At 28.8% G+C, this 23,047-nt stretch overlaps 2 protein-coding genes across 4 annotated transcripts in view; one reads left to right on the forward strand and one right to left on the reverse strand.

Annotated features, from left to right (window-relative positions):
- The first annotated feature begins 176 nt into the window (after window positions 1-176).
- Window positions 177-7,472, forward strand: LOC118187869 (optic atrophy 3 protein homolog). Its single transcript, XM_035358154.2, has 2 exons — window positions 177-512; window positions 6,965-7,472. The coding sequence occupies exons 1-2, from the start codon at window positions 377-379 to the stop codon at window positions 7,315-7,317; spliced, it is 489 nt and encodes a 162-aa protein (XP_035214045.1). The 5' UTR covers window positions 177-376; the 3' UTR covers window positions 7,318-7,472.
- A 4,566-nt stretch (window positions 7,473-12,038) lies between these two features.
- The window catches only part of LOC118187870 (uncharacterized), a 58,027-nt gene continuing 47,018 nt past the window's right edge, over window positions 12,039-23,047 (reverse strand). For all 3 annotated transcript variants that reach the window (XM_035358156.2, XM_085815015.1, XM_085815016.1), the window contains exons 5-7: window positions 21,597-21,707; window positions 18,689-18,883; window positions 12,039-12,193 (exon numbers count right to left, since the gene is read on the reverse strand). In XM_035358156.2, coding sequence (XP_035214047.1) covers window positions 12,086-12,193; window positions 18,689-18,883; window positions 21,597-21,707 — 414 coding nt within the window. In that variant the 3' untranslated portion in view covers window positions 12,039-12,085. The remainder of the gene's footprint in view (window positions 12,194-18,688; window positions 18,884-21,596; window positions 21,708-23,047) is intronic.

Consider the following 23,047-nt stretch of genomic DNA (forward strand, 5'->3'; position numbering starts at 1 on the left):
ATTTAAATATGTTAGCTGAAAATTAATTTACAGACTAAAATTATATTATTGAATTATAATATGAAATCTATATAACAAGAAAAGTTTAATTTAGCGTTCATTCGGAAATTCAATAGCAAAAAAAAAAAAAAAAAAAAACAAACTTAAAGATAATATAAGTTTCATGTATATGGCAGTACCATATGATATTGATAGCAGACTGAAAATTTTAAAATCATAGAAAATAAGCACAATTACATTTTAAAATTTATTTTTCATGCTTATAAGTAAATATATCAACATATGTTTCTATGAAACTGAAACGTAAAAGTTGTAAATGAAATAAATGATGCCTATTTCTGTAGGAATAGTTTTTGAATTTAAAAATTAAAGTACAATGGTTGCGTTTCCTTTAGTAAAATTAGCTGCTTTAGCTCTTCGCCAAATTAGCAAACCATTGGCAAATAGATTGAAAAACAGAGCAAAAAATAGTCTCTTCTTCAGAACTTATATTTGTATGCCACCAGCCCAACGTAAGTAAGTTTCTGTCGTTTAATGCAGTGAGTCGGCTTTTGTGTTTGTTGCATCATTTCCTTTGACGAAAGTTTTATTTTGATTTTATTTACTGTGTAGGTATTGAGCGTTCTGTATGGGAAACTATAGTATAGGATAGTATGTTGGCGATATGCAATATAGAAAGGCTAATAATATGCTTTCGTGATTTATATATATATATTTTTAAATGAAAATAAAGTACACTAAAATTCATATAATATACTAAGATTTGAATTATTTTATTAAATTTTCATTTGCTGAAGATAATTACATCTTAGTGAATTATTGTAAAACATTATGCAAAAATATACTGCATTAACATATGATTGAAAGTAATCTTTTACACTATAATTATGCTTTGTAAAGGGAAGATGTACATTTGCTTCATGCATGCACTCATCTTTACAATTAATTTCGCTGAAACGATGGGTATTTTTAATCGCTTTAAATGATATGATGTCAGCCTATTTAAAACTAAAGTTTTTCCTTTAATTTAGTGGAATTTAAAAAATTAAATTATAATAAGGTCTCAAATTTAAGACAGTCATGCATTTTTGAAGGTGCTTTATAAAAGAAAAAGGAGGAAACTGATAACATTTTCTAAGACAACACGTATAGGCTCTATATATTGAAGATATTTTTAATTTTTTTAATCTTACATCCCATTGCATAAAATTAATATGAAAAATAACACTCATTTTTATTTAAATATAATTAAAATGATATTTCATTGTTAATTTGTAATAATATATACAGAGGTTTTTAAAAACTTACTTGGAGTCGTGCAAGTTCTCCCATGCAAAAATATTAATTGCATGCAGTTTTATATTTAGTATGAAGCTGAATACTTTTCATTAATTTTTAAATCTTGGCTTGATAGTTTATGATATACAGTGTTTCAGAAATACATTTCCAAGTTTGGTTTATTTTGCAACATTAAATTAAAAAAATTATTAATTTTAAAAGTTGTTAGTTGTAAAAATTATTTCATAAAGGAAAAGAATATCCTTCTGCAACTGTTGTTTCATAGGTCTTACTTTTAAATCCTAACATCAGTTTATGTGAAGACTTTTGATAAGATCTAAAGCTCCTTTTCGATATAAGTAAAATTTTAAGAACATTTGTCAATATATATAGATATATATAAATCATTTTAATTACTAGGAGATGATCAGAAATTTGTGTAGTATTTGAAGCAATGTTTTAAATTTTGATAAGCATTTTATATAGTGTAGTTCATTTTTAATGTAATTTTTTTATGGCTTTAAAATGTATTCATTGATTTTAGATGATCTACCTACTCCAATATATTCTTCTCTTAAGTATGCATTTTTTTAAAGCACTTTTCTTTCTAAAATTAAAACACAAATGTATGTTTCACATAATTAATTATTTAATTTTACAAAACAAAGTCCGAAATCTGGATGTTCAATAACTGGGATGATTTAAAATCTGGATTTTCTGACCACCAATACCTTTTTCTCTTTTCTTTTTTTTTAAAGAATTTTTTTAAAATTTTTTTTATGTGTAATGCTTTATGCATGTGCATTTCATATTTTTTTTTAAATGAAGCAAATGGAGAGTCTTGATTTTGGGGCACTAAAAACACTTCAATATTGAAGAAATGCAATCATTTATTAATATAAATCTGTACAATCAATAATTTGGCTCTCATTTTCCTTGGTATAAGTCTCGAACCAATACATAATACATTGAAACATCACTGATTTTAACTTACTGAATAACTTTTTATTATTTTTTGCTTTCATCATGACATGACAATCAACACATGGCAGCTTGAGAAATAATTTATGCAGTGATGTCTAAAACAGTTTCTCCTTTTTAAATATTCAGCTTGGTAACCTTTCATATTATGCTTGGGGATGATTATAGGCTTCAGTCAACTATGCAGCAAAGTGTTAAGTGTGTTGACGAGGAGAAATTTAACAGTTCCTTCTTGTATCCAAAAATTATATTATTTTATAAATGAAACTTATAGGCCAAAAGCTTACATTAAGTGCTGTTTGAAGGCAAAAATATATTTCAGGGTACTCCTTGGTAAAAATTGGTAATTTTTTGGCCTGTTTACATCCAATGCCTTGAGCTTTTGCCGCAAAAATGTAAGAAAGAACAATAAACAGTAATACAGTTGAGAGATGAAATACTTACGGTACTAAAGATAATGGGGGAGGGGGAATCAATAAACTTTAAAAAAACTGGATAAGAATACTAATGAAAAAGATAAATTAAACTAATATCACAAATATACAAGAGGATTTGTTCAATATATAAATATGATATAAGCTGTCATTCAGTGTTTGTAACAAAATGAATGCAAATTGCCGGTTTGTGTGAGAAACAAATAGTAAACATCATTTTTGAGTATAAATTAAAATTGTTAATTACTATATGTAACTCTGAACTAAATTCAGTTTGAAAACAAATAGAAACTAATTAGAATATGTACTGGCATATTTGCATTACAATGTAAGTCGAAAATTAATAAACCAACATTCAACAATTACTTAGCTACGAAATCTCACCATCGTATGTTTTTTTAGTTTATGGAAAAGAAAAAATTCAACAAAGATGACCTTAAGGAAAGGTTTCAAAACAGTAATAGTTTACGATGGCAACTAAAAGGGGGTGGAAACGAATTTGGATTACCCGTTCTTTTAAGTGAAACCTTTCCAAACGCCCCATTCTTTTAATGGTTAATGAAGATATTTTGAGGTTTTATGCATTTTTGCTTTAACGCAAAGTGAGAACTGAATTAATTGAATAAAAAATCTATCTCTAATGAAATTTGAGGAAATAAGTTTAAACGAAATGCAGCAAAAAAACACGTATAATTTAATATTCTGTACAAGGAAGTCCTGTGGTGACCGCATAAGATTTTTCAATTAATTGATATCTTCCACCATGTTGTATTCTCTGACTAATTGTAATATTGGAAAAAGGCACTTTTAAAAGCAGTTTCCCCAGCAGACTCACCAACCATGATAAACACCACATTTACAGGAGCCTTTAGAATAAGTTCTGCAATGGTATGAGGCTTCTTACATTTCGTGATTCTGTAAGCCGCCTTGTAAGATGCTAGCAAAGCATTGTTTGGTATTGATGTATTCATGCATTTTAAAATAGTTTTTTTTTTAAATTTATTTTTAGTTCATTTAACTTCCTGGCAAAAAATCCTGGAGGTTTGCAACCACGCTGTGGTGATTAGCTTTTAAATGGCACTTAAGTTATCTTGGAAACATTCTCTTCGCTACTAAAACTTTCATTTACAATACACATTGTGATCATCTGTTTCAGCATTCATTTCTGTTAATGTAAAACCAAACTCTAAGAAGCCGTCAACATATTTATCACGTTTTTGTTTCTTGACAATTGTGCTGCTGGTTGAAGGTATACTTTATCTGCACATTTATTACTGTTCCAAAATTGGTCCATCATCAAAGATACAACAGCGAAAAATCACAAGACTATTTATCAAAGATAACAAACAAGGAGTTAAATAACACTAACTATATTACATGAACTAATTTATATTACCGTTAACTTATATGAAGCGCTGAGTTTAATTTTACAAGACTTAAATTAAACCGACTCACTGAATCTAGCTGGCAATGCTTGCTTATATGTCTTTCGTAAGATCTTCCAGAACAGTCTAGTTCTGTCATGAAGGGTGTACGCACTTCAATGTGTCTATATTAACAGTCAACCTATGTTGAGAACCCTAGATGTAGTAAAAAATGTTTGCATCTGCCGTAGAAAATTGTTCCACCACTTCCAGAAGTAATATTATAAAAATTATGGTATGAAATATAAATATTGTTGAGCAAACTGAGCAGAGTGAAAAATAGATAGATTACATTGCATCCAGCTTTCTCTTCAAAAATTTTCTAATATCATCTCAATCCTTTGATGACCAATAGGAAGACATCCTTGCAAATTCCAGCAACCCCGACTTCACCCAACTTTCGATGAGAAAAGCAATTAAAGCATTCACTCAATCACTGAGCGGGAGGAGAAGAAAGCAACTGTTATGGCATCTACTTCATCTTTGACATATATAATTTCAAAACCTTATAATGCTGGAAAACCACTATGCAGTTCCACTAAGATTATCATTATAAATGCTTTTGTCAAATTATGGGAGCATTTTCCTAATAAATCCGGTAATGAATTGAATACTTTTGCTGCTGATTTGACTGGTGTTTCTGTGACAAGCATAAATGATCTGAAAGAAAATGGTGGATTTTCAACTCCAGGGAGAAAATGACCTCTGAAAGTCAGTACTAAAGCATTTATGATTTTTTTGATTATTCAACGATTTCAAAGTGAGCAATGGCAACACTGTACGAATCGTACATCGTACAGTGTTGTACAGGACATGTTTATCTGTAGTGCACAAGACTGTATTAGAAATTCTAAACATATGCTCTTTTAAATATTTTGTGATATTGCTGTTGAATTCAATTTTATGGTTTAAGTATGAAGAACATGTTATTCAATAAAGATAACGCACAAAATGTTTAAAAAAAATCTCCTTTGGATGTAATATAAAATTTGACAGCTTTCAGATTATTATTATTATTTTGTTGTTGTTAGGCTAAATGTCTTGGTTCAAATAATTGTGAAGCTTTTACAATATTTCACAGCCCCCTGGTGCACAGTTTGGGAACCATTGCTTTTAAAGAATACAACTTCATGGAATTTTACATCTTCTATTGTGGAGCAGAATGGCAGATTTTTGAAGAACTGCAATGCTTTCCTTTCATTAGTAAACTTCACAATCCCATTGAGATTGCTTACGAGGTAAAAAAAAGTATCAAAATGCATTAAAAACAAATAATAATCAGAAAAATTACCATCAAATCTGAAGGCAGAAATCAGTTCGTTTGCTGAGCGGATTTTGGCAATATAATGCATTACCTTGTAAATACTTTTCTTGGGGGTGCAGATATCAGAACGAACTAAAAAATTAAATTTAATGTGAAGGATGAGAAGTGATAATTTTCTGACCTGCTGGTATATATCATTTATTCAGCCTCCTTAATTTTGTCACAAAAGTGTGACAACTGTGGCAAAAATTGTCTCAGTTAATAAACTACCTAGCTGTTCAATTAGAAAATTTTATTCTACATCAGGTTGAATCTTTTTTAGCCTAAATTACAATCTGTTTATGATTGGGAATGTATTTTGTAGGATATTTAAGTGGGTCTGCATCTAAATAATACCAGACAGTTAAGAGATTTGCTATAAATCATACAGATTAAATAGAAGGTTGTTCTTCCAAAATTCACCATATATTCTGTGTGGGATTCAAATTTCATACTTAAGATAGCAAGAAAGATGCTAGAAATCACTTTCATCATTCTTGAACCATTCATGAATAAGTTTTGCTTTAGAGATGCTATTATTATTAACACAAGTATTAGGCTTCTCGATACATATGCAACATTACAAGGTGGATATAATCAGTTACAATATTCAGATGAATTTGTGCAAGTTCACGGGACCTTAGCAATATTAGTGGCATATTCTTACCGGGAAAACAAATCTGAAATCATCATACTTCGTTCGTTCTTTGGACTACACACAACAATTTGGATTTATTGCTTATGAAGTAATTTTATCAGTGTGTATTTTGTCCCCCTAAAATTTTGGAAAAATATCCTGTTTCAAAATAGAAACAAACTCTTGTACTTGAATAACTTCTCACTTAGTCCAGAAAATTGTGTTGAATTTTAGAATATGGAAAAGGGTTGTTTTCCTAAGTAACAAAGTCACCATTTGCCAGTGTTAAAAAGTAATTTTTAACTTCAAAAAGGTGTTATTAGATGATAACTGCTTTAAAAGGGAAAATATTTTCTCATATAATTTATCAAAATGTCTTTCATTTAAGTGGAAATTTTGGCCTTGTATAACAGCATTCTTAATGTTACTAGATTTTAACTGATATATGAATTATGAGTACCACTTTGAAGTATATTACGTAATACTTATTTAGTTGCATACTAATTATTTTTATTGTTACTGTGTATCTAGCATGGTAGAATATGAAATTTAGTTAAATATTATAATATTAGTTTCATTACTATAATTATTTTATCACTATTTATCTATTTTTTTTTATTTGGAATAAAGAAAACAAATAAAACTTTTCCCCTTACCCTGTTATAAAATGTATGTTTGAAAATGTCTTTCTCTCTGTATGCCATTATTTACTTTGCATTCAATGTATAAATATTTTCAAAAATTAAATATTTATATTATACCAATGAAACATTAAAAAGAATGGAGTAAATTTTTAATATACATGTAAAAACATGAATAATATTTTATTTTAAATTTCAAAACTTCAAACATCATATACTTACACATGCACAAACACATAAATATACATATGTATTCTTTTTTACAGTGTATCATTGGGTGGAAGTAAATGTCAAAATGAGAATGTTGAATTTAGGAAAACCTACAGAAGTACCAAAATTAAATGAAGCTATGGCAATAGAATTAGGTGCTGATTTACTAGGTGAAGCAACGATTTTTATGGTAGCAGTTCTCACATTAACTGCTGAATATGTAAGAAATGCTCGTAATGAGAAGGCCAAAGAAGCAGCGAAAGAAGAACGTTTCAGGAGCATTGAGAATGACGTTGAAGATCTAAAATTTGTTGTTGAAAAACAAAATGCTGAACTACATCATTTAACAAGAATGTATTATGCTATGGAAGAAAAAGTTAAAGATATTGAACAAAAGAAAAAGAAATAACAAATTGTAGTTGTGTTACTTTAGGTTATAAATTATTTTTTGTTATTCTCTATGATGCAGAATCTGTTCATATCTGCATACAAAATAACAAAGTCTCATTGTAATATTTTTCTGTGTACAATAAAACTGTTTTATAGTATTGAGAAAGAACAAAATTTATCAAGTCATATTTTTATCATAAAAGCATATTAACCTATATTACATATGAAAGCAATTTATATATTTAAAATTAAGTGTAAAAGATCCTTAAATTTTTTAATTAATATTGATAACCATTGTAAAAATATTATAATCTTAAATGTTTTAATAGTGCATTTTTTAAAAGGTTATTTGTTTCACATTATTTACATAAATTTTACATTAAAATTTCAACAAATAATTTTCCTTTATTACTTTCATAAAAAGCTGAAACAGAAAGATGTGTTACCTTCTACTAAATATTTTTAGATTTGTTTTATTATAATATATTGGGTGTTTTTTCACTACTTTAAAAGTGAATAAAAAGCAGTTTTCAAAAACTTTATGAAACTTTGTATTTCCTGAGAACTTCTATTTAAATATTGTTATATTAAAAAACATTTATGGTTTATCACACATAAAAGTTTTAATATAAATATTCCAAAATATTATGGAAATGTCTGCATAAGAACCTTTCTATTATTAATATTACAATATTTTGGTTTAGTGTATATCTAAAAATTTTAAACAAAAAATTTGCAACAAAATCATTTTGCAAGATTGTCAATAAACTGAAATTTTTACTCATTTAAAATTATTTGATTTTGTTTACAGGTCTTTCAAGAAAACAATTATGTGTTATCTAAACACATTGTGGTAAATTGTAAATTAACATAAACTTCCATTGTCTTGCATTTTATTGATATATCTTTATAGAAATAGAATTTAATATTAAGTGTGTGAAGACAAATATAAATATGCTTAGAAATGAAATTATAAAGCAAGCATTGGAGAAATTCAAATTGCATGAAAACGTTAGAATTCATCAAGCGCTTCTAAAAAGATACGTTTAAAAAATAAGAATTCTACAGAATGTGATTATCTGGAGCATAGTTTAGAAGCACTTAAAATTGTGAGTTATTTTACACAGACTCAATTGAAATAAAAATGAATAATTACAAGTTAGTTACTATAAATTACACAAGTTCTATACAAGAAAAAATGTACTTTTAAAACATACCATTAATTTGTTACAGCTGTATTATATAAATTGCTCGCAATTTTTTTTAAAAACATGTCCTAGTTCAAATTTATATACAAGAAACATAATTACCTATAACACTGAAAAAGCATAACTAATGCTTCCTAAGAAAGAGTTCACATCAAGGATCAGATTTTTGACGAAAATTAATACTTTTTTATTAATAAAAGGTACTTCAAACTACAGTAAATGCAATTTTTTCTGAGTAGCACTATGTAAATCTTATTATTATCTACTGTAATTCTTTTTGAATTTATAGAAATTTTATGTGTGTCAAATTTTGTGTGCTTTCACTTATTTTAGTATGCAAATAAAAATGCAAGAGTATTTGTTCATATAATTAATTAAATTGGATTGTTAAATATAATACTTTCATTTACATGCTTTAATACTACATGAATTGGAAATTAGTATGTATTTAAATTTATTGAAAAAGTGCATGAATATCATAACAACATGATATGATGACTTTCGTCAAACAAATATTGAATTATCGGGATTTTAACTTCTATCTATAAAATAAACAGCATGTCATTTATAGCTGCATACAATACAAACATTGTTTCAAATATGTATCATCAAATGGTGAGCAGTTTATGAGAAATGAAAATTTTGTTAAAATTCAACAATGAATTTACTTTTATTTTCACATTTAAATGTTCTTAATTATATATCATATAATTAAAAAAGATGGCAAACTGCAGCCATGAATAGTAAGTTTAGCCTTTTCTGTGGGGGATATTCATAGGCAAACAATCTCTGGAATGCCGATCCAAATGTTTTCATATCGACATTTTTGGTATCATTTTGAAGTTATTCCACAATAATAAGTCGGGATTGTTAAAAAGAAAACTTCGGTGATTCCGGATTATCGGTTTTTCTGGATTATAGATCATCAGTTTAAATCTGGTAAGATGGCATGCAGAAATTATAAAATTAAAAATCTGAAACCGTAATTTATGAAATAAAGAGCAATTATGATCTAAAGGGTATCAAAATTTACAAAAAAAAAAGCTTAATATTTACTTGTTTACTTTATTAAACATTTCTTTCAACGCGCGCATGCGTAAAGCATACATTATGCATGGTCAAAATTAGAAAATTGCAACCAGAAAACTATTTGATGTGTATTCGTGATATTTATAATGATGAGGAATTTGATTTAAATCACATCAAAGACGGAGTACATTGAGATGAAATACTATATTTAGTAAGGAATTATAAGTCGAATAAAATAAAAACATCTGCCCTGAAGATAAGGATAGTGCTGACAGATCAACTTCCAGTTCATTGCGCGCGACATTTCCCCCTCCCGCAGAGCAGCATGAAATTGATAAACAGATTTCGAAATGGTTAGAGAAACAAAGGATATGCCTTTATCCATTTTTTGCAGCAATTCCACTTTTTTTTTTTATGGACATCGAAACATGCTTTCGCTTTGTAGATCCTTTGGCAGCTCCAGAATCGGAAATTCTTTTTGACACAATCAAAAGTTCAAGCTTACTTTTATAAAGTTGCTCTAACAGTCTGCAAAAAATAATAAGCCGGACCCAATTAGAAGATTAAGGAACAATGCAATCTGCAACATTAACTGAAATAGATAATTAGATAACTTTAGCTTAGCTTATACCGTCCGTTATACATTAAACGCGCACGCGTAAATGTATTATGGGCATGCATCAACGTATTATGTGTTCATGCATGCGCAGAAAGTTTGTAGCTTTGAGGTTCGGATTAAAGACTTTTGACTGTATTCATAATATGCATATACAGTGACATATACTGCATTGTGATATGATATCCTAACCCTTCTGCACATATTAGATGAATAGCTATTTGCAATACATATTGCAATTCAGCAATCATAAATACAGAGAGTCATTGGCTGAATGGATAAAACTGCTGAACACTGGTAGATGGTTCAACAAATCTGGTACTTTCTGATTATCTTCACCCCTGGTTTCAACATTCAATAAAACTGTCAAATATTTGGTTTAAAATTTAGATACTATAAGTTTGAACCTGTTTACTTAGTTCATTTTAGCAAAACACTCTAGGGTCATCCACTTATGAGGTGGAATAAATTATTCAAATATGGCAAAAGCATAGAAAAGCTGAATGCCTAAGAGGACGAATGCATTTGTGGAGGATTTTTCTGACTTGCACTGGCTCATGTACATTCTACACATGGAGAAAACCAACTGTGTAGCCAGCCTATTCACTTGAAATTGAAACTAGAGTATTCAGCAGTCTTAACCGTTCAGTCACTTTTTGGTGGGACCCATTTATAAAAATGCCTGTTTAAGAGAAATAGGCATATTCATGTTACACAACACAAAAATGTTCTTGTGGACAACTTGTTCACTACAATTATAACCATAGAGAATGGGCTGACTACATGGGCATTTATGCAGTTTAGTGCTTTATCAATTTGGACATTGATGGGCACTAAGCCTATTTGAACTGACTAATATAAAATTTTGATCATGTAGAACAAAAGCAATTATGTGCAGCACGGTGTTCTTGACTATGTGAAAATTGGAAGTTTTCACAACACAGAAGCTAGCTATCAGTATGCCATTAATGAATAGGTTGTCATACCATTAGTGCACACAGTATAAGTAAAAAATATCTCACACTTTTAGAGCTCCCAATGTGTCTGTATAAAAATCTCAAAAGATATTTCATTGGAGCAGGAGAAAATTTAAGGATGTATTAGATAAAGGGCAATGTTATTGAGGCATTGTTCTATATTTTAAAATAAATCGAGTAATGAATCTTTGAATTGTTTATAGGAAATTTTGAAATGATGATATATATATACGGACAGCAGTAATCTTTTCCAATCAGTCTTAATTCATTATTATTACCGCAATTTGTAAACTGCTTCATCCTCATCTTGTGGTATTTTGCCAATATTTGCTAGATTGATTGAATAGTGCTGCAGATGTACCAGTTTTCATTAATATAAATAATTGCCAATATATCCATCGTATGAAAAAAAATTCTTGATACTTTGTACTCTTCCACATTGACCCAACTATTCAAAAGTGATACATTTAATAAATGCTGAATATAACCAGTGGAAACAAGTATGAGTGTGAAGCTGTTAAAGGATGCTGGATATAACTGGCACTAGCCAGTATGAAGCATTTTGTGAATGCCAGATATAACCAGCACTAGTTATGAAGGGTTTAAATTTGCATATTTAAATTTATGAAGAAGGCAATAAGTAAAAATTAAGGCAACTGTTATATTCTTTATTATTTTTTGTTGTATGAATATGTTTTGTATTACATGTGCAGATATAACACACCTTTTTTTATAAAATTACAGTACTTTTCTTTTTCAGCAAAAAAGATCAGAAATGCATTAGTATAGTTTTTCAAAAATTCCCTTGAAAAATGGGGGTTTATATCAGGTGCTGGTTTGTTTTATATGCAAAATAATATGGTATATTTCTATACAAAAACTATTTTGTTGAGAAAAATAAGAAATAAAATTAAATAATGTATTTATTTTTATTGCTGATATAACTGCAACATAAAATCATATAACAACATACAAACAAATTTCAGAAAGCAGGTCTATATCATCCATTTTGATGCTGTCTGGATCAATATGCATTTTTCTCATCCAAGAAACATCAAGATTAACCTAAAAATAAATACTCTAATAGTAATCTACATTCCACATAAAATTAAAAAATTTTGTTTCATTTATGCCCTCCAGTTGAATTTATCAATATAAATAATTCAAATCCTTGGGATAAAAGAATTACAATGTAAGTACATAGCATTAAAAATGATTCACTGAGTTTGGAAGTTGGAGTAAACTGCAGTACCACAAAACGATTGTATACATATATATACAATCGTTATATATACGCAAATATATATATAACAATTCTATATGTGTGTGTGTGTAAGATATCAAAATATGAAAAAAATTATTGCTATGTTAAAATTTAATTAATTTTGAATTAAAGCACAAACAGTTCAAGGAATATGTAATTTCTCTGTAATAAATTCAATGCTAAACTTCTGCCTAGTCACTAACCAGAACTAAAACGAATTCCCAAGCTTATAAATAGTACTGCAACTATGTCTCCTTTTGGTGCTTACACTTGCTAGCTAAGAACTTCTCTTGCTGGGCTGCTTCTATTCATTGTTAAAAATATAATATACCATAACAAAAATTGTGATGTGCCACACCGTACTGTAATCAGCAATAAAGATATGTTTGGATTATCAAGTGAGTTTGTAACTCTTCATAAGCTCTGGCCATTTTCTACTACCAAATAAATATTTTAGTAATATTCTAACTTCAAGGCACTCGTGACTACAGAATAATTGGTGTCTTCACTAGTCAAGCATTCACCTAATATCAAATTATTCGCAACAAACTAAATTTTCATCACACACACACATATATATATGAACTTTAGCAAGTCAAAATTAAAGGGAGTAGAAATTTTTTTCAAATGATTGAAAATTTTAATTTTTAGGAAAATAGCTCTAACAAATTGTTAGGATCCTATGTAGATATGTGTACAAATATATTTCATAAAGCAAGACATAAATTATTGCAAATGGTAATGAAGAAAATTAGTTTGATTTACAAGATATATTAATATAATAAAAATTAAAAAGTTTCAATTTTAAATCATACAATTATACTAGAAAAGGCAATTATATTACAAAAGGCACAATGTAATAGCAATATGAAATTATACATCTCATAAAATTAAGCAACAAAATGGATAATGACAGTTAAAAAAAAGTTTTCATTACAAGTGGTAATAATTCTCGCTTCTGCCTCGAATGAAAAGCAGAAAAGCATTGGGTTGTCTGGAAAATTTATGCCAATTTTTAGTAAGTGGCATAAGAACAGATCTGAAAACAGGGGTGTTTGTGCTCCGGGGAAACCCCGGAATTCTGGGGATTTTGAACTTTGATACCCGGAAATTCCGGGGATCATTGTTCAAAAGGAAGTAGGAATAATAATGAATTATTTATTTTGATCTGGGTGATTTTGTTTGCTTTGAAAGCAGAAAACGCAAGGTCAGTGTGTGTGGTGAAAACTTTTCCTTTCTTTCTCCAAAGGCAGTGATAATGCGTGAAAAGGGGGAAAAAACTTCTTTTTTGTTCTTTCCTTATTGCGAGTTACGACTCATTCCCCCGGTTCTCGGACATTCTCTTCTGGATTCTTTTCGGCAAGTAGGCGCGGCAGGAAAAAAGGGAGAGACTTTGTTCAACCAGATGTGTGATCACGTGACTCTGGGTTCAAAGGTCTTATCTCTCCTGGCGTGGCGCCAATAAATAGAGAAGGGGGATTTTTCGCCATATTAGCTATTTGTCATTGATCGCTTCTCAACTTTTTTTTCTCTGCTGTGTAAAATTTTCGTTTCATTTATTGATGCACGTGTAAATTTTTCGTTTCGTTTATTGAAATATTTTTTTATTTATGTACGCAAGAGAATTTCACTATGAAATTTCTCGATATAAATAGTGATATACAATTAGAAGAAGGTGTCCGGAATGCATTTAGGTGGAATTGGATTGAACGGAGAGATGGTAATGGGGATACCATCGGCACATGGTGCAAGAAAATAAATGTTGCTGGACAAGCATATTGTGTTTTTTGTAACTCACTGCTGAAGTATGGTGGGGAAGGATTCAAGGCTTTCACAAATCATTCTAAAACTGTGACGCACATAAAATATTCAAAGTGCATTAAACATTCAATAACTTTAAGTAATTATGCTAATTCAAAAAATACTGATGACTTACTGGAGACTGATGCTCGGCCATTGGATATAGTGACAAGAAAAGCACGCAAAGAGGTATTAATAACTTTGTTTATCGCCGAGAATTCTCTTTCTTTCAATGTAGCTCCCAATTTAATTGAACTCTGCAAACAGTTGAGCCGCGATCAGACGGCACTAAACTCGTTGGAAATGTCCAGGACTACTGCATGTCATAAGATGAAATATGGGCTCACAAAAACTATTAAGGAAAATATCATTAAAACTTTAAAGTTTACTACTCCATTTTCTCTAAATTTGGATGAAAGTACTAGCAATGCTCAAGAAAGTATACTGGCAATATTGGTGCAGTTTTATGACAACAATCAAAATGAAGTTGTAGTTCATCATTTTGCATCTCTAAAGATGGAATCTTGCAATTCAGAAGCTGTTTTTAAAGCAGTTGTTAATACTATTGAAGATAATAATATTCCATGGGCAAACTTAATTAGTGTATTAATGGACTCATGTAACACCATGCGTGGAAAAAAAAAGGGTGTTGAAACCAGACTACGATCAAACAAAGCACCCCACTTATTAGATATTGATGGTGACACATGTCACACAGCTAATAACTGTGCAAAAAAATTTGCTTCATGTTTTGATAGATACTTAGAAGATTTGTTTTATGACATCTATTTTGATATGAAAAGCTGCAGTAAAAGAGAAAATTTTTTCAAAATCTGTGAATCCCTTGCCATTAAAAAACTTAAGCCCTTGAAGAGACCAGACCATAGGTGGGTGTAGGGTGTACATTTTATGTGTTTTAGAAAGAATCAAAGATCTGTGGGATGCTCTTATTGCATTTTATTTTCACTACTTGGATAAAGCTGATAAAGGGGATTATTTTTCTTATGTTGAAACTGTATACAATAAAAGAAATATTTCTGCAGCTCAGAAAAAAAATTGTTGAAGGGGTGTATTCTTGCTTGCATTCCCAACAACTCACAAAGGATGCTTTAGCTCGGAAAAAAAGAATACTGAATGGGTTATTTGTTATGCAAAACAAAACTTTATTGCATATGGCATTATATTCAGCAGTATTACCAGAGTTCAACACATATATTAAATTATTTGAAACAAAAAAAACCAATGCTTCATTTATACATTCCAGTATTTATAAATTGATGCCAAATTTTTTCTCTTTTTTTATGAAGCCAGAAAATATAGAGTGCACATCTTATAATGATTTAATAAAGGTTGATGTCACAAATCCAGAATTCCATCTACCTAGCAAAGTAATATTTACTGGTGCAGAAGCTTCCACTCTCCTGAAGAAATTATCAAAAAATCATCCAATAGCAAAAGAATTCCAAATTTCTCTGATGAAAGCTTATACTAATACAGCACAGCATAGGAAACAGAATTTACCCCTTAAAAATTCATATCTAATTAGTTTTACAGCATTAGAACCAGAGCTAAGAGGTAAAACCAGTACAATATTAGCTTTTGAAAAATTATCATCTTTTATGTCCCATATTTTTAGTAATTTTAGTGATTAGTCAAAAGTAGAAGCTGAAATAAGGTTATACCAGAGTGATATTGATATCACCAAAGAAATGCTCTACACATCTGATGAAAGTGGAAATCAAGTCAAGTGTACAATTGATAAATATTGGTCTAAGTTTTTAATTTAAAAGATGATTTCACAAATGATTATAAGTATCCTACACTGGCTAAATTGGTCAAAGCCTGCCTTAGCTGCTTCCATGGCCCATTAGTGGAAAGTGCATTCAACTTAATGGATACATTTGTCACTGACTATAGAACCTCTCTTAAGATTGATTCCCTAGATGCAGTGCAGACTATTAAATATGATTTAATGGCTTCTAAAGAAACCTCATGTGAAAAATATGGCTCAAAAAATCCAATGACTGATCCAATTCACAAAGATCTCTTACTGAATATGAACAAAAGTTGGAAAACATATCAAGAGGACTTAAAAACATGTATTTCAGATGAATCACCTATAAAAGTCTCTGAAAAACTTTCTACATTAGCAGAAAAGCAAACTGCTTCTACCTCTGCATGTGCAGTTCTCGAGGAAATTTCTTCAACTGTAAATGAGGAAAATAAAAGTCAACCTTCCTGCAATTATGAAGTTCACCACAAAAGAAAGACAAGCCCACAAACATCAGAAAATAGAAAAAAGCAGCAGAAATTTGATAATTTTTTTAAAGAATTAATTCAGGTAATTTAAAATATTTACATAAAATGTAGTAGTTTATATGTTTGAAAATTTATGGTTATTAATTTTGCAAAAAAAGTAATTCATTGAACTTTTATAATTAGGTCATTCAATACTTCATAATTGTAATTTTTCATTTCTCTCCCCCCGCTTCTTGAAACTCCAAAATGTCGGTAGTAAGTCCGTAAAAGTTTCAGGGGATTTTTTGGGGTTTCACAAACACCCCTGGGAATATAAAATAATGATTGAAAATAAATGGTATGAGTACAAATCACAAAAGATGGTACTTCAGGCACATTTGAAAAACAATTTGGTTATGATACCTTAATTTTTGTCAGTTTTATACACCTTTGAATATGGAAGAAAACAAAGTGCATTTTAGGCATTTAATGCTTTTCTTTTACCAAAAAGGTAAAAATACAACATAAGTGGCAAACAGATAGGTACTGTTTATGGTGATGGTGCTGTAGAACTGTGCAGAAGTGGTTTGTTAGCTTTAAAGCTAGTGATTTCAACCTTAATAAACAAGAACTCCTGGGTAGGCCCTCTACCACAGTTGAAGATCAGATTAAAATACTGATCAAGAATAACACATGCATACAATATTTAAATTAGCAGAAATGTTAAATATATCAAAATCTACCATCCACGACCATTTTGTGAGGCTTGGCTACATAAACCGTTTCAATGTATGGGTTTCCCATACATTGAGAAAAATCGCATGCTGGTCTTCCAAAGAAGGTCATGCACTGTGTCTGGTGGGTTTGGAAAGGGATCTTGTATTACAAGTTTTTATCAAACTATGGGATGATAAATTATTCCCAATTAAGTATTATTCCCAATTAAACAAAATAAAGACACCAATTGAACAAAAACATCCAGAAATAGCAAATCAGAAGGACATTGTGTTTCATCAGGACAATGCGTGGCTTCATGTATCTTTGATAACTCAACAAAAGTTGTTTCAGCTCAGTTGGGATGTTTTAACCCCATCCACCATATTCATAGGACCTCAAACCCTCTGATTTCCACCTATTTTGATCATTACAAAATTCCCATAGTGTAAAAAACAGCTCTTTTATAGAGATAAAAAAAATTACGTAGAAAAGTTTTTTGCGTAAAAACCTTAGAGATTCTTGAAGGATGAAATTTTGAAGTAGCCTGAAAGATTGAGAAAGGTTGTAGAACAGAATGACACCTATATAATTTAACAAATGTTTGCTAAAATTTAAATCTGCATTTCAATTTTCCTTCAAAATCAGCACGAACTGTCTGAACAACCCAACAGAAACATAAGTACGAAATACTTAACAAAATATCCAGAAATTTTTTTTAAAAAATTTATGAAGGCTATTAAATATTTTGAAATATGGCATAAAACCATGAAATGTGAAGCAACTTGGCTTCACTTTATTCCGAGTAGAAATATGATACATTGAATTTAAGAACTTATTGAAAAAAATTAGCATTAATTAACCTCTAATATATTCTGTTTATGAGAAACATTCAGTTCAGTTTGTTGAAAATTTCATATTATTATAGTTCAAGTAATCCAAAATGCAAATATATTAATTTATGGTATCAATTAATACAGTATTTCTTTTATTATATGGCATACATCCCCTCATATACCCTCTTAAAAATCAAGTGCTGCTCAGGATACCTCTCCCCATTTTTTTTTAACAGCATTCAACAATTTGTTTTTATATGTCGACTTAAAAAAAAAAAAAAAAAAAAAAAAAAAAAAAAAAAAATTATACAAAACTCTTGATGCCTTAGAAAATTCTATATCATGAGCTAATAATAGTAAAAATAGCTCAGAAGGATCAGATCTCAATGTGAATAGCTGATGTTTATTAAAATGCAGATAATTAATAGCTCGAAATAATCAGATTCTAATATCGACCCAGATGGGATGTAAAGCATATCCACTGATAAAAAGATACAGATTGATAAAAGATTTACTAACAACAGATTGTTAGTATATCTAACTGTTATTATAAGAACAATTGTTAGATTTATTTAAATGTTTTATTTTATTTATTTCATTTTTTTAACTTGAAGCATACACCATTTTATAGTATCAAGTTCTCATAATTCTGTTGGCAATATATGTTGCAAGAATGCACATTATAATAAAAAATTAAAATATTCTTACTTGTAAATTGCTAAAAGTTTCTTCCAGACTAGGAACTGTTACAAGCATTGTACCAGATTTCATAGCATTTCTTAACCATGTCCAGATTTTAATTTGTTCATTCTTTTGCAAGAAACATTCAAATGGATTATTTAATAAGATTACATTCGCTGCTTGAACTACTTCTGGAATGTTACAAATATCATTATGGATAACCTAAAATTTACAAAAGAGAAAAAGGACTTCATAAAAAATGGATTATTAATTTTTAAAGAGTTTTGATTAATTTATAATTTAATATTCCAACCACACAGGACGTATACAGGAATTGAGAATTATTTTTACTGAAACTTCTAAATACTAAATATCTGTATGTATCTTAAATATATCCAAGCAATCAAGGACATATATTATCAGAGAAAAAATTTTAAAAAATTAAGATCACGAAAATACAATCGTCATGGTATTTTTTAAAACTCTGAATACTATTTGTAAAATAAAACTGTTAAAAAATTTTCTATTTATTTCTTGCAATTAAAAATAAAAGAAATAAATCTATAATGTGCTGAGCTTGTTAGTTTCCAGCAGTTACTGACATCTCAGTTCTTGCATTTACATATTGAGAGAAAAATGATATAGTTAAAATGAGTTGTTTATTATTCTTAATTTTTATTATTATATCTATGGATGATTTTCTTTTAATTATGGTATGATTTTAAATGCAATATTTTAATTTTCAAGCCACCTTTTTGAGAAATATATTAATGCATCACCACCAAAGTCCCCAGCAATATTATATTACATTTTATTAGGATGAAAATTTGAGCCATTATTCAAGACACAAATGCAAACTATTTTATGCACAGTTATAAGAAACTTACTTCAAAGCAAAATTACTTAAAAATCTTAAGAAAACAGAAGTAGTTTAATTTCTAAAAAGAAAAAAATCTGGTACTCTTCTGTTATCAGGATCGGATTCAGAAATGTATGTGTGTATATATGTGTACATATACATATGTATGCATGTATATAAGTGCATCACATATGCATTCATTTCTGAATCTGGTCCCAATAACAGAAGAGTACCTAAATTCCTAATCAACATTCTTTTTTGAAAATTCATACAAGATGGAAAATTATTATATGTAGATATTTATTTAAAAATTCTTAGTATAAATAATATTCTATTAGTATCAATAAATTTTACAGAAATTAAAAATTCTTTTAAATAATATGTGTATATGCATTATATAAAAGAAACATTATATGCATTTCTATATGTGAAAACACTTATTAAAACTGAATTCTATACGCAAAGAAATGTCCAAAAGTAACTCAAAAGGATGGTAGGTCACATGGTAGGTGGCTGTATTGTTTGGGATACAACTGCATGACTTATCAAAGAATAGCCTAAATACCATGTACACGGCGCCCCCCCCCAAAAAAACTGGGCCGGTTGACAAAATGCAAATTGTGTTATTCATGTCTTGAAAATGCGACTTAGGATATATATTAGATTTATATATAGCAATTCCAGTCCCCATTAAAACATTATTAACATTTTACTTTCAAGTTACTTCAAAACATCTTTCAAAATATAACTTACTAGTATGGATTCACTCTTTTAAGATCATTCTACTTTAATTAAACTTAAGAGATAATATCAAATATTATTTAGTAAATAAATTATTCTAATATAGGTATTTTGATATAAAATCGGTCTTTTTCTAAAACGACATACCATTTTTTTCCATAGTTTGATTCTACAATTCAAATTATGCCTAAATATTAAATTTTATAACATCTGGTGTGAAATTTATGGAGAAATTCAAAAATTTATATTGGTGCATATTTTTCAGTTTGCGCCTATAATAATTTGCTTGGCGAACTTCTTAATTTATAGCAACCTATTTTCCTTTCCTTTTTTCATTGTAATGAGCGTAAAAATGTAACTGTTCGTTATTTGAAATAATTTTAACATAGTGCATAAACCACATGTGGCGTTCTCGCTTGTAACAAATATGCCAAATCTCAAAATGCGCAATATGTAAATTCACATATATCTTAGGATATTTTGAATAAAAAACTCTTAATTTTTTGCAGGTATACTTAGAAATTCATCTACTTTAAGATGATAGTAAAAATTTTATAGTTTATAATTCAAAATGTTTTCAAAAAATTTATAAAAATGATTTAAAAATATAAATTTAAAAAATAAATCATAAAAAATGGACAAACTAATAATCCTGACAGTTGTTAAATATGACTACACAAAACCTGAAGGTTTTCTTAATGTATAACATAAATACATGCCAGTTTCCTTACAAAAGCCTTCTACAAAAGTAGATAGCTTTAATATATTTTCTCTCAATATAATCATTCAATCCTTTTATTTTGGAATTCAAGCAAACTTTCACACCTTCACTAAACATTGCAGAGATATGTTTAAAAAAAGGAGGGAATATTTTGAGTCCTATTTGTGGATATTCTATTGTAAAAAAATATTAAAGTTTCTTCACAGTATTTATATGCTCAACACCAAAGAAGGTAACAATAAACAACTTGGCAAATGCTTGAAAATGAACATATTTACATGAAATCATCATCCATCTGAACAGATGGCCTTTCATGCTTGAAACAGTTTTACTTCTGATTTAAGGCAAAAATGCTCACATTCTTTTATGCTGTAACTCACATCACTAAAAATCTGAACACAAATTATATATTTCATGAAAGTATATAATCTCTGATACCTGTCAAAAATTTGGAAGAATCATTGAAATTCTGGTGACATTTACATACAAAAATTCATAACCTAGCAATTTAAAATATCCTAATACTTAAAAAAAAAAAAAAAAAAAAAAAAAAAAGCCGAATATATTTACGGTACACTTTTTAATGGGAAATTTCAGAAATTAAGCATATATACCTCTATTCTGTTACCTAAGCTATATTTGCCTATGATATGATTCTGTAATTTGCATAAATCTTCATTGATTTCCACTCCAATAATTTTGCTAGCTGAACTGTAATAATAAGCCTACAAAATAAAGTATATTTTTAGTTGCAGTACATACATTTGATAAAGCAGCAACTATAAAGCATAAAAAATAAACCAAAAAGAAAATAAATGTTCATATTACAGAAAGTTATTATATATGAATAAACTACTGTTTAATAATATTAATAACTTTGAAAAGATAGAATTTTTCAATTCAAAATAAATAAATTAGTTTAACTCCATATTTTTGTTACATTTTTACTGCATAGTTAAAAAAATTAATGTAAATTAATATACAGAAAATGAAAAAAAAATTATATCTAATTTTTTTCAGCTAAATTTGAAATTTATCAAAAGTGTATTTGATATATTAACATGGAAGCCTGAAAATACAGCTAAGGTAGAAATTTTATCTTGCAAATAAATTTTTGACTGCATCCACCAGGTGGTGCTGTATCTGAGAGGCTTGGATATATGTTTCTGAGCTATCATTCAGCATTATGCTGACTTTATCCAAATTAGAATTAATAATGTCATTATTTCTAATTTGGAAGAACAACACAAACAAGATTTTGAGACACTTATGCAAGATGAAGAAATTAATCATATTGTTTCTTTCTTATTTTGCCTTTTCAATGAAAATGCAGTGCTGAGCTATCACTCATTCAGATCTTTAATTGTGTGGCTTTTAAACATGGGATTATGTAAAGTGATAGATACAGATATCATTCAACATCAATGGCAGCGTTAAAAAACATTACACAATGATATGAATCAATTATTCATGCAAAAATGCCATTTTACTGAGTGATCTTAGATATTATAGGTAGTGTTAAAAAAACTATAGCTGCTATATTAAACATTTATTAGGAAGTACTTATGTTCTTTTATGGAAGAACATTACTACTGCTAAATAAATAGAATGACAAAATTCCTCAAAATAATTCATGATTTTTGCACATTTTTGTGCTAATTACACTATTATGTTAATGGAAACTTCTGTGTGATTCCATATATATATATATAACTGAATTCTGGTATCTTTAGGATAGCTTACATATTATTTCCATAACATTTTTCAAAGATGGAAATGCCATAATCTACAACAATATAGTTACATTATATAAAAACTGCCTTTTAATAATAGATCTGGAACTCAAATATTGGACTACTCCCTCTCCCTGTATCTTCCCCACAAAAGTTTACATGCATTTTATGGAAGAGCACACATGTGTAGTTCCTCAAAGTGCACTATATATGCTTCTTTAAAAAAACTAACTGAAGGGAGCAAAACCATACATTAAAAATAAAAAATAATATAACAAAATAAATATAGATATTTAAAAAATAAAATGAAAAAAAGTTATAATGAAACATAA

The sequence above is a fragment of the Stegodyphus dumicola genome, chromosome 4, assembly GCF_044657685.1.
Source record: "Stegodyphus dumicola isolate Sdum_Otavi_A_Nest chromosome 4, ASM4465768v1".
Lineage (NCBI taxonomy): Eukaryota > Metazoa > Arthropoda > Arachnida > Araneae > Eresidae > Stegodyphus > Stegodyphus dumicola.

Excerpts from the sequence above, each read along its gene's own strand:
- LOC118187869 (XM_035358154.2), top strand. The coding sequence starts at position 377 with ATGGTTGCGTTTCCTTTAGTAAAATTAGCTGCTTTAGCTCTTCGCCAA. Across the intron at positions 513-6,964 it reads TTGTATGCCACCAGCCCAAC|TGTATCATTGGGTGGAAGTA; the intron begins GTAAGTAAGTTT and ends TCTTTTTTACAG.